The sequence below is a fragment of the Lissotriton vulgaris genome, chromosome 1_1, assembly GCF_964263255.1.
Source record: "Lissotriton vulgaris chromosome 1_1, aLisVul1.2, whole genome shotgun sequence".
NCBI lineage: Eukaryota > Metazoa > Chordata > Amphibia > Caudata > Salamandridae > Lissotriton > Lissotriton vulgaris.
Genome location: NC_141685.1, coordinates 709,712,403 through 709,725,393, shown reverse-complemented (window position 1 = coordinate 709,725,393; position 12,991 = coordinate 709,712,403). Strand labels below are relative to the sequence as shown.

The following is a 12,991-nucleotide window of genomic DNA, read 5'->3' as shown; positions in this document are numbered from 1 at the left end:
TTAAAGTGCTGTAGTGGTTTCTTGTACAAGTAGGAAGTGACATGTGTCTGATAGACTTAGGGTTAGAATAAGGGCACGCTAATAGATAGTTTGGGCACTGTTTATTCGTGTTGAACATTGCAGCACCAAAGGCAATAACGTCCGGTATAACCTAGTTCACTTTTCAGGTCAGATGGCTATTTCTCATGATTGCACTTGGTTCTTGAAGCTCAGCTTTTTTGGTTCTTGCATGGCAAACCAGTCCTCTATTTTAACAGATCGTCTTTTGATGCAGGTGGAGGTTTTGCTCAATGTGGATGAAGTAAAAGAAGAGATTACCTTTTTAAAGCAATCCTGGATATTGCAGAAAAAAATTGGTGCCCTAAGATCGTTTTCGAATTTACCAAATATAAAGCGAGCAAGCAGCGGTAACTTTTCATCTTTGAAGTATTCTGAAAATGTTGGACTCCTGATGGAGTGGGTCAATGCAACATGTGCCTTCTACAATACGAAAGTAAGTACATTGCGTCTAAATATTTCTGACACTTTTCTGTTACTCCCAATTACTGTAACATCATAATTTGTTGGTATTTATACAGCACATAAAGCCTGAAATTATACTACTATTCGAAGTATGCTAAATTAGCAGGTACCTTAAATTCAGCTGCCCACAGTAGCTATATCCAAAAAAGACAGATGTGCTTTTCTGGCCCCTTTCGTATGGCATAAGGGCTATTATAGGATCCATCCCTCCTTCTGTGATATCAAAATAGGGTGGTAGTTAAATCCAAAATCTTTAAAGTAGTCCCCCCTCGCAACAGTGACAGAGCCTTCATCATTATAGCACTACTTACTTGGACAGTGTCAGTTAGTTTATTGTATGCAAGTCACTGGTGTTTTACGTTAACGCTGGGCATTTGGGAAGAGGAGTTGTCAAAGTAGTGGCTTTTGCTTGCATTTAGTGCTCCTGGTGAGCGACAGATTGCCTACTCCCTGGCCTTTCACTATTTTGTCACTTAGTTCAATACATTCATTACATACCATTAGCAACAAACTACGTGATTCTGTAGGTATTTAGTCTGCAGGCATTTAGTTCTCATCAGCGCCATAGGTGCTAATACACGTAACACCAGGAGTGTCAGGCACCCTAGTATCTTATTATTAGAAACAGCCCTGAACATTTTTGTTTGTACTTGTATGTTCCCAAACTTAGCTCAATGAGCCTAAATCATCTACATTTAAAGGAATCCAAAACCTAAAATCTTACTGTTTCTGTTGAGGTTCAATTCCCTGTCAACTGAAAAAAGTACAATATTGGACTCTTTACAGCTTACAGCTCATAGAATACACTTCCTGCCCAATACAGTCCGTTCCTGTCCAATACAGTCATTGCATACCATCAGCAACAAACTACAGGATTCTGTAGGTATTTTGATTTCAGTTATTGAAAGAAGCATGAGTTCATCCTTGAAGCCTTTGATACTTTACCGGTCTTCTGCAAGTGTGAGGTTATTTTCCTGTTACACTGGGTGAGAAGGTACAGAATCATTTTTGTTTTGTGTCTTTTAGATAAGGCATATGCACACCTCCATCCATTGTTTTTATTCTGGTTGGCAATAGTTCCTTAGACTCCTTAAACAGTGTTCTGAGAGTAATAATTGTACTTAGGTCAGATTTGTCTGATCATGAGTTAGGTCAGCACTTTGATTTTAAAGTGTTTAACCAAGCACATGCATTTGCATCAAAAGAGTTAAGAGTGCATACATCCCTCTCCACTTTTGCTGCCTCTATTGCCTACATGTTTGCTCTTCCTAGCTAAATAATTTTTCTCACAGAAAATTTGGTGTACATGATTACTTTTATGAGCAAAATGTATTCTTCAGTCCCTTGACTTTAACCTCTTTTGTCTGTGTGTGCATGGTACTGTTCTGGGTGTGTGGTGAGAACTGAATGTAGGCTACCATAGAAGCAATGTCCCTGATATCAGTTACTGTTCCAATGTCTTTCTTCTGGATAGTTGTTTTAAATACTGTTGGTTAAAAATGTTGACCACCTGAAATCTGCAAGTCTCTGCAATTGAATATTCTAAATTTAGATTCCGCTTCCCTACGTTTGTATTATGGAAAGCACTTCTGAACTGTCTTCTGCATGGACTGTCCAGGTTTCTGAGTTTCAGGCAGTTTTGTCTCCGTCAACCTCTAACCACTTAACTGTGTGCAGAGAGCTAAATTATGTCATGTCCCGGTTGCTATCCTAGCCCTACATTGCAAGAGACCCTATGATGTTGTTCCTTCAGGATTATGCATGGTGCTTTGAACTTTAGGGTCAAGGTTTGCTTCCTTTTCCAGGTTTCCCCTCTGTTTTTGCCAATTAGAATGATATAGAAGATGGTCTTTCTCACATGCTCTGATGAAGTGTCGCATTGATGATCTTGCAGAATCTTTATTAGCAGTGCATGGTGTCGCTTGACTAAACTCCTTTTTAGGCCAAGTGTCCAGGTGTCATGAAACAAATTACACCCCCTTTCAACATGTGGTTGGCCATCCTCTGCCACATATAGAAGAGTGCATAGGGAGATAATTATGGACCAAAGTGGAGGACTGTTTATTGACATTACTGTCCTGGTGCCGTAGTCAGATATACTACTCAGGTGGTTATCCAGTTTGTGGGGTGTCTAAACTAGTGCCCTGTGTAATATTTCTTCTCATCAAATGGTAAATAAATAACCCTGTCCAGTGATGGCTGTCTAGTGCTAGAGGGTTTGAGAACTTGATATTTTGGTGAGAGGCCTGTAGGGAGTATGTTGGATTAATGACATACTTTGCTAAGAAGACTATTAGCTATGCACTGGCTTCTATTCTTCACAACTGTGAATGCCTTGGCCGCATTAGTATGATGAATGTAGCTAAGGAATAGTTCCTGTACATTGGGAAGTTCTTGTCTTGATGATCACTTTGCCTTGTATATTGATTTTGGGTGGTGGGTGATAGATGGGGAATAGTGAAAGGAGATCAGAGCTGGTTTGTGTATACCTAGTTCAGTATGGCCTGGTAGCCTCTGCACCTAGTTGACTTCCTGCTTCGGAATGTTTCCAAATGCTGGGAATTAAAGGTCAGCTGAAAAGAACAGTAAGTAAATATTATGAACTTTGCAGTTACTACTAAGTCGTAATCCTACCCTATCACTTTGAAATCAATGTATAGACTCTTCTCCACAATGTCTGGCCAGGGAAACAGTGGTTGTCAGTTCTATAAGTAATGATGGTGGCATGTGCAAAGGATACATCTGATGGTATTGCTGAATACCCCCAGTCACCAGCTTCTGCTATGCGACATCACTGCATGCAGATACCTTTGCCACATTTCTGCTGACTACCACAAAGTGGGGCAGGGATAGGTCTCTGTTCTTTTGTCCTCTATGGTGTGTTAAATGTATGTGCACCAGTAGTTGCAGTTAATGCTTAAATGGCAATGCTGCAATATTACTCTACTGCGCTAACATGAAATGATCAATAGTAATCAATTTTTTGTCTTGAAATAGGTGGAAAACTTTACAGTGTCATTCTCTGACGGACGGGTCCTTTGCTATCTGATTCACCACTACCATCCAAGCTATGTGCCTCTAAGTGAGATATGCCAGCACACAACCCAGACTGTAGAATGCACTGAAGCTGGTTCAATAGGACTAAATTCTTCATCTGAATCCGAGAACTCCTTGGACACATGGCCTATCGCCTTCGACCAAAGTATGTGAAGATTGTTTTTTTAATTCAGTTACCTTAATCTATTTGCGGTCTGCCATTTACACTTGGATTGCTTTGTCGTGACATGTCCATGATTTGAAATCTCGTTTTAATTTGTATTAAATCTTAGATACCTATTTGATATCATTCTCCCATTCACTCAAAGAGCAACAAACCCCACACTGATAAGACAACAAAACCAGAAAGTCCCATTTTCATTAATAGACGCACTAGGGTACCCCTGCACCATGTCAACAGTCAAGAATATTAGCCATTCATATTGCTAAACTCTTGTCAAACTATCTGCTAGTTGACAAGGTTAGCCTCTCTTATTCTAACAGCCCAAGTCCCCTGATACATTCACTTGTACTTTCCCCAGCACCTTTACAACTCTTAAAATGTATTATACTCTTTGTACTAACCTACTAACAGACCAACTTTTAAGTATTCTTTGTCACTGAAATGAAAATACAGACTCTACTCAAGCAATTTTCGCTCAGCCTTTCCTATAACTCCCTTAGCCATTATCTTTGCAGGCTGAACACTTAGTAGTTTAGGGTAAGTTTTCTTCTCAAAGTATTCACATAAAAGGGTGGGGGCAGCTGTAAGAAAGTGGCTCTATATATACTGGACCAAGGTAAGGTACAATGTGTATAGAGTCCCCAATCCCCAGAGGTATAATAGAGGGTAAAGTCAGATCTGACCTTACTCTCTAATGTGGTAGCTTAGTCGAGCAGTAAGGCGGTATCAGAGAACAGTGTAAAGCATTTGTTGTACACGCTCAGTCAGCAAAAGGTTTCACACACTCAAGAACTGAACTCTAGGCCAATTGTTTTTATATCAAAAGATATAGTTTTATTTTAAAACCAACAGGTATCAAAATATACTTTTCTCAATATGAGTGACTTTGGGTAATTACTTTGCAGACAGGCAATAGACTTAGCAAGTACAATAGTTACTGGGGTTGCAATAGGCAACACAATTCTAAACACTGAGCACAATGGGTTATCTATAAAAATGCAATAGATTACTTTCAGGATTACTTTGCTAACCACAGGACTGGATCCTGGATTCAGTCCCTGGACCTATGCTGTAAACAGTTAAGTAAAAGCGTTTTGGTTACAGTTGTACTTTTTGAAGGATATAAATGTATTTTCAAAGTTGACACTAACTTTTCAGAGAAAAAAACTAGTTATCCTATGGAAGGAAATTCAAGTCACAGGTAAAGTAGGTTCTCGTTACTTTTGTAATCCAGTACTGGACTCCTAGATCCAGCACTGGGACCTCTACCTATGACAAGTAAGTATTTACGTTGTAGCAGTTGGTACGATTTTTGAGGAATATTTGAGATTTGCAAAAATCGACACTTAAAAGAAATTTCAGAGAAAAAGTCAATGGTTTCCTATGGAAGAAAATGCAGGTAACTGGTAAGTACAGTTAAGATTACTTTTTTGGTTCAGCCCTGAACTAGAAAGTACAGCACTGGCTTCTCTCCTGATTCCAGGTGAATATTTCAGAAATCGTTACTCGTCTGATTTCAGTATTAAATCTTTTTTTTAAAAAATCAGCTCGTACACAGACAGTAGAACTTCCCATAAATCGAAAGATATTCAATGCAGAAGAAAATGGCATGGGAAAACATTGACAAGAGCATATGTTGAGCCTGGGTGATACACAAGGCTCTCTATCCACCTGCCCAATCTGTATGAGCGAGCCAGCATTCAAAAGAAAAGGCAAGAACAAGAACAAACCCCCACCCCCCCCATTCTTCCCCCACCAACCCCCCCCCACCCCCCCCCCCGCCACCCACGGTCCAGGTCCAGTACCCCTCTATTTCAACGCAATCATCCATTCCAGAGTGTCTCAAGAGTCTATCTTTGACAGGCGTAACAAACGTAAATACCGGTGGCCCGTCACCTCCCTAAATTCTGTTGCCAGCAAAGACCAGAATGGCTGCCACAGTTCCGCATACTTTTTTTTTTTTTTTTTTTTTTAAAACCTTTATTTATCAGAAACATAGTACACAGCGTCTGCCTACAACCACTGCGGGCCGGCCGCTATGACAATAATTAGCCTTCCAAGGTACCTTGCACTGCAGATAAAGGATAAAAAATCACAAATATCAACACTACGGTAGACTGGCAAGGAGCCACAGGAGGAGGTTAGGGAGGGTTTCATTTTGTAATTTAGACGAATCGTCCTAAAGTCAGATCGGGTGGCCGAAAGGGCGGACCAAATAAAGGGATATACACAAGTTAAACATCATTATCGAGAAACTGGCGTAAATCAGCACAATAAGGATAAACAAGCATCGAAATACATATCACCCCAGTTAGCGCCCGCCCAGTCAATTTGTCACATAAGGAGTTGCATTCAAGCTGGTATACGGTATAGTAGGATATAAGAGGGATCATTATATGACAACGATGAAAGGATCCTACGACATGCAGAAAGGCACTTATTACAAGGGAAAATTAGCAGCAGAGAATGCGCCCTCAAACAGTAGTATAAGAGGGAAGGAAGAGCAGGATTTGTAATCATTCAGTAACTATGCATTAAAGTCGATATCACGGTCGTGAATCAATAAACCTTGCGACAGTAACACAGACGCAAAGCACGAAAATCCGTCCCAGAAAGAACTAAACCCAACCCCCATCTGACCCGAGATACGAAAGAAGAAGAAGGAAACAAGAGAAAGAACAAGAAGAAAGGCCATAGAAACAAAAAGAAAACGAAAGTCAAGCCCCAACCCCCCCACCCTGCACGTCGAAGAGGCTACGCCCCCCCCCCCCCTACTAACGTGCCTGTCGCCCCAAGAGTACCCACATAAGGGAAAAGACGGGGGAAAGTCAACACAAGCAGACTCCCGCCCCACCCCATTCGCACAAAGCAGCTCAGGCGCGATCACAAAACAGACCAGCAGGTCGACAAACAATGGCGGCGTCGTAGTACAGTTCAGCAAAGCGTCCACATCATAATGAGTGACCGGGGATCAGTCCTGCGATGCAAAAAGGAAGAGTTCACCCCTGTCCCAACTTTACCCTTCCATCAATACGAAGCCACTGAAAGTTTGCAATGGGGCACCGCCCCGAATGAACAAGACGGCCAGGCGGGTAGAACAAAAACAATTCAGCGAGAGATCTCAGAGGCAGGGGACTGACAAGTAGTCTCCTGAGGACATGTAGGCACAGGAACAAAGCTCCGAGCAAATCCCTCAGGTTGCGACCCGGTAGTGGCATCACAGGATAGCCGGGTGGTGAAACAGGCCCATGAGGGGAATCCGCACTTTTTGTAGCACTAGGCCTCGATGGCACATTCAAGCGGCTAGGCAGGTGGGATCTGTGACCAACATCGGCCAGGGCCCTCCATGGCACCATCGGTAGGTACGTAGCAGGCACATCCAATGGCGGCAAAGATCCGCCCACAACACAACTTCTAACGGGATCGCCGGAGCCTTCTTCCCACGGCTGGGTGATAATTGCGTCCAGGCGCCGTGCAAGGTCCCCGGCTCCATCCAAACAGGTAAAGCGCAGGGAGCTCAGAGCAGCAATAAGGTCGCGAGCCGTAGGTTCCATGGTGCTTAGCCGGCATAAAATCACTCGCTCTCAGGGTATCTTCTACCTCGGCCAATGTCAGTGTCCCCCACCAAACCGCCCAGCCGAAAAGGTAGTGTAAAAGTCACCAGAGCAGGGGCCGGCGCCACCTCCAGCTGTTACGGTCGATCCGCCATTACACCTTGCCAATAAACAGTACACTCAGTTACAGGATGCCCCATAAGAAGCGCGGGCAGCGTCGACGTTATATGGCACAGAGTCTCAATAGCAGGGGCAGACCCACCAACTGTGCGCAGGAGCGCCGACCTCCATACCTTCGAGGTCTGAAAAGATGCACCGGTCTGCCCCAGGTCAGCCAGCGCCAGCAACGTTGCTCCCGTTTCAAAATGGCGGTCTCAGCTCGTCCAGTAGATCTACAAACAGCGCAGATAACAAAGGAACGGTCGTATCAGGCAAAGGATCAGACCTCCGGCGTGTGCGCCCGTGTCTGTGGTGGCGCCAAGTCCCCACGTCCGTCCGGGTTGGCGCAGTGTCTCTCCCGCAGCTAGGAGATATGGGCTTCGTGGCCCGCAAAGCCGCGACCTCCAGTGGCATCCGCGGCCGGCACCAACATCCGGTCTCTCGGCCAGCAGTCGGACGCCGCCACGGCGTCTAGCGAGAAAGGGTGGATGGATGGGTCACCAGTCACCTACGAGCGCCGGAGTTGCCGCCCGCCGATCCACACATCTTCCGACGTCCCGTGAGCACTGCCCGAGCCTGTGCGACCCGGGGAAGAGCAGGATATTAACAGGATAAATGCCGTGGCGAGCGGAGCTCGCGGACTAGGCGGCCATCTCGCTCCGCGCTCGGCCACGCCCCCCCAGTTCCGCATACTTGGCACCTTCCCCTGCCTTAATTAATGACAACTTTTCCAGAACTGACCAAAGGCGATGTAATGTGTCCTTGGAATGTGGGAACATGCAGTGTGTGCCAAAAAGCCAACTCGTTCTGAATGGCGGAGCCTAGCGCTATAGCAATTAATCTGCCCCTGCGTGATCTCAACGGATAGGTGATAGCATTGGGTAAACCTAGCAGGACATAGGCGAGGAGCCTTTGGATTTCCGTCTCAAAGTGTGCGTCTATCTCATCAATAACCAACTTCCAGTAACCCTGAATCCGGTTGCAGTCCCACAGGAGATGGACCAACGTACCCCTCTCTCCACATCCCCGCCAACAAGATGCCTCCCTGGTATGATCCATCTCATGCAACCTTTCAGGTGTGTAGTACCAGTACGTCACTAGCTTAGTGAAGATGTCTGTCAACCCCATGTGGTAGGCAGAGTGGCGCGCGCGATAGTAGATGCCCGCCCATTCCTTGTTGCTCAACACCCGCCCCAGCTCCTACTCCCAGCGAACCCTTCCTGAGTTATAGACGTGTGAATACTGGTCTAATAGCATACAGTATAGGTCTGAAATGAGCTTTTTATCCACTGTCCGTGTGATTAACCAATATTCGTAAGGTCTGAGTTTCCGATCCGCCCCTTCCCCAACTTGGGCATTTAGTGCCCAATGACGCACTTGAAGATACCCAAGCCGTTCTGATTCCGGCAGGCCGTATTCCCGTCTCAAACTCTCGAAGGGGGCCACCCCCTCCCCTGTATATAGGTGGAATAGAGATCTACAGCCCTGCGGGCGCCGCCGAGCAAAAGCCTGAATGTCCCGCCCAGGCCCAAAATCCGGATTCTCCAGCAGCAGCGTGAGGGGAGACGGAGAGGTCGTCCAATCGTGCGCCATACTGGTCTGGTCCCACACTTCTAACGGGACTCTCGTGATATGTGAGGCGTACAAGTTAGGAGGTCGGTGCGGCTTACGGAGGAAAGGGACCTCCTGCAACTGGCGGCCCGCCACCGCCTGATCTTGAAAGATCCAGTGCTTTTCTGAATCCCACTTGCTCCACTCCACCAGGGTCCGGAGTTGGGTCGCCTGATAATATAGCATCAGGTCAGGCAGACCTAGACCTCCCCTCTCCGGGGGCAGCATTGCCAGACTGAGCTTCCTTCTAGGACGCTTACCGTTCCAGATGAACTAAGCGAGCTCCGATTGGGTTTGGCGGATCCAGCCCTCGGGGGGGGGGGGGGGGGGTCCGGAGCGGAATGGCGCAAAATAAATACAGGATTTGCGGAAGAGCGGGAGATGCCTCCATCTGCCCAATTCCTTACAGAGCGTCTGACGTAGCCTAGCATAGTTGATACTCACTGTCTCTTGCAGAGTAGCCGCTAGCTGAATCCCCAAGTACGGGACAGCCTCCGACGCCCAGCGGAAGGGGGCATGCTCCTGCAAATAAGCACGGGTATGCCCCTCAAGCGAGAGGTCCAGTGCCACCGACTTCGTCATGTTAACTTTAAAGCCCGCCACAACAGCAAACTTATCCAGGATCTTAACACAGGCCGGCAGGGAGTCACCAGGGGAGGCCAAGGAGATGAGGACATCGTCAGAGAATAAGCTGATTGTAGGCTCGTAGGCACCGAATTTAATCCCCTTCACTCTCGGGTCCAAACGCAGTGCTTGTGCCAACGGCTCCATATAAAGCGCAAAGAGCAGAGGCGACAAGGGGCACCACTGCCGCGTCCCCCGTTCAATGGGAAAACGGGGCGAGGAGTACCCGTTGACTCGCACAGTCGCCGTGGGGAAGGTATAACAATTCAGGATCCAAGTTCGAAATTTCTCCCCTTCCCTGCCTTCATCAAGACCTGCTCCAAGTATGGCCAATGGACCCTATTGAACGCTTTTTCGGCGTCGATCGCGAGCATCATATACTCCCCAGACGTTCGCATGGCCTTTTCTATCAGATGTAAAGCCCTCTTAGTGTTGTCGAAATGCAAGAACAAGGGGACCCTACTCACGAAGGAGCCAGGGTGTATACTTAATCTAGGAAACAGTGGTTCCGGTAGAATGATATAATTACTTTGTATAGTAACCATAAAGCATAATAGCAATAGTAAAACAAGGGATGTGGGGGATGTAATCTTTCCTGTATATATTCAGAATGGTCGCTTTCCTTGTAAATTGCACAGAAACCTTATAAATACTGTCACCAGTAAGCACTCAAATGTTCTTTTTGGTTCTTTAAACATACACTGGGGACACTTGTTGCACCATAATACTCTTGTAATGTATATATTTTGATTTTCATTTATAAACAATTGTTGCATCCAAATACCCTCACTGTGAGCGTCTATTTCTCTCTTTGACATCCGCCACAACCCTTGTTTTACTATTACTATTATGCTTTATGGTTACTATACAAAGTAATTATATCATTCCACCGGAACACCTCTTAGTGTTGTCGGCAGTTTGTCTCTGCCGAATAATCCCTGCCTAATCGGGCTCGATCAGCCCCTGCCTGAGCGGTGCCAGCCGCGCTGCCAGAATGCTAGTATAGATTTTGAGATCGACATTGAGGAGGGATATTGGTCGATAGGCTCCGCACTGAGTGCGATCCTTCCCAGGTTTAGGGATGACCGATATGGTGGCATCCTACAAATCCCTCTGGATCGAGCCAGGGTCTGCTAACGAGTTGAAAAGGGCGGTCAGTAACGGTGCAATTTGAGAACAGAATGTTTTATAAAAAATATCCGTAAAGCCGTCCGGCCCCGGAGCTTTAGCCAATTTCAGGCGCGAAATAGCCGATATTACCTCCTCGGGATGAATCTTGCTGTCCAGGAGGTCTGCTTGGTCTTTAGACAAGGATGGAATAGGAATAGATCCCAAGAAGGCGTTGCCGTCGTCGGGATCAAGCCACGCCCCTGCATATAGGGAGGCATAAAAGTCGCTAAAAGCCTTTGCTATGTCGCCGTCTTCGGTAACCCGCCCCCCCGGCCGGAGTAGCAATCTCCTGTACCATGTGTCGCTGCTGAGCCGTCTTCGGTAACCCGCCCCCCCGGCCGGAGTAGCAATCTCCTGTACCATGTGTCGCTGCTGAGCAAACGCCCGCACCTGTTTCTTCCCACCAACCAGTCCCCCCCCCCCCCCCCCTCCCCCCCAGGGTATTACATATGCCTCACTCACAGGGCCGCAAATTCCACCCGGTCCTGATCTAGTGCGGCCAGCTGCTGTCGCGCCAGGCGAAGCTGCCTCCACACCCTTGGAGCGCCAGTTCTTTAGTGCATCTGCTCTAGCTCACGCGTCCGTGACGTGAGCTCCTCTCTCTTGTTCGCCCTCTCTGCCACTGAGACAAATTCACCTCGCAATACTGCCTTAAGTGCCTCCCAGTGTGTTGCTAAGGAAGTGTCTGAAGTGTGGTTATGTGATAAATAGTCCACAATTGTCCCTTTGATTTTTCTCCACAACATCCTTGCGGTGTAGCAGCGTGTCGCGCAACCTCCAACAACGCGCAGGCCGAGTCACAGGTGGGAAGGAGAACAACACAGAAAGCAGCGCGTGGTCCGAGAGCGCCGCATCTCCTATCTCTGCCCCTATCGCAAGCGCCTTAAGGGATGTGGAAGACAACAAGTAGTCCACCCGCGCATAAGTTTTATGGGCATTACAGTAATATGAAAATTCCCTGACTCCGGGATGAAAGCTGCGCCAGAGATCAACCAGCCCCAACTCCTCCAGCCTGGCCAGCCCCCCCTTCAGATAAAGTTCCTGCTTGTGATGAGCGTTGCCCTGATCTATCCAGGAAGTTATCATACACTAAATTGAGGTCCCCACCCACTAAGACATGTCTGTCGGGTGTCGCCGCTGCCTCACAAAGCGCCTGATGGAAAAACTTCTCCTGACCCTCATTAGGTGCGTAAACTAAACTAACTGTAAATGTGGTTTCCCCCAGGGAAAATCTATAGGAGAGTAACCTCCCTCTTATTTCGGCTCCCTTTTGCAACACCCTCCCCCCTAAATGCTGGTCCACCAATATCGCTACCCCCGCCGTTTTAGTGGGGGCCGAGGAGAAAAATTGGAATGGAAAGCTGCGGGATTCAGCCTATGACAATCCTTGGACAATAAATGCGTCTCCTGGAGAAGACCAATATTGACCTTTGAGTTTTCCAAGAACGACAGAACTGCCCTCCGCTTCACCGGTTGTTGAGGTCCCGGACATTCAAGGTGAGGAGACGTAGTTCAGTCGCAAGCCTGTACGCTCTGTGTCCCTGCATAGTGCCTCTCCTGTGTCACACCCAGCCACGAGGCTTTGACTACTCTGCTAGAAGTCGCCCCACCTGTGCCACTCACCAATCAACAGACACCCCACTCTGCCACACACATGCAAGCGCTCATGGACCTGGACCCCCCTTCCCACCCTGACTCCAACAGAGAACTCCCCCAGTCGCCAACCCCCAACCTTCCCCTGAACACCAACACCCTCCACCCGCCATCTCCCATTCCCTAACCCCAACCATGAACTCCCAAGTGTTTGTCATAGTCCCAGGCCAGTCAATACACAGTTCAGGCCTGTGGTAACGTTACGTAGAGGAGTGCGTAGCAATGGCACCCTCGTTGGCCCCCTCCCGTCCCCCCTCCAGACCCGCGTGGTAGTAGTGCAAAGAGAAACCCCCTTGTGGCGCTGCATCAGTCAGACGCCGCTGTGTCTTTGGACACCTCCTGGATGGCGGATGCCTATTCCTGTGCCATTGTTGCCGGATCTGGTTTGAGAGACGCTTTGGACGAGCGTCTGCGTCCCACTCGCTGCCATCCATCTCGTGAGGTGTGCGGTGATCTCTCCTGCGAGGGCCGTAAAGCT

At 47.3% G+C, this 12,991-nt stretch overlaps 1 protein-coding gene across 1 annotated transcript in view; it reads left to right on the top strand.

Moving 5' to 3' along the window:
* ASPM (assembly factor for spindle microtubules) overlaps positions 1–12,991 on the top strand; it is a 388,799-nt gene that overhangs the window by 139,253 nt on the left and 236,555 nt on the right. Inside the window, exons 14-15 of the mRNA XM_086954783.1 lie at positions 275–493; positions 3,520–3,724. Of these exons, the coding sequence (XP_086810909.1) occupies positions 275–493; positions 3,520–3,724 (424 nt within the window). The remainder of the gene's footprint in view (positions 1–274; positions 494–3,519; positions 3,725–12,991) is intronic.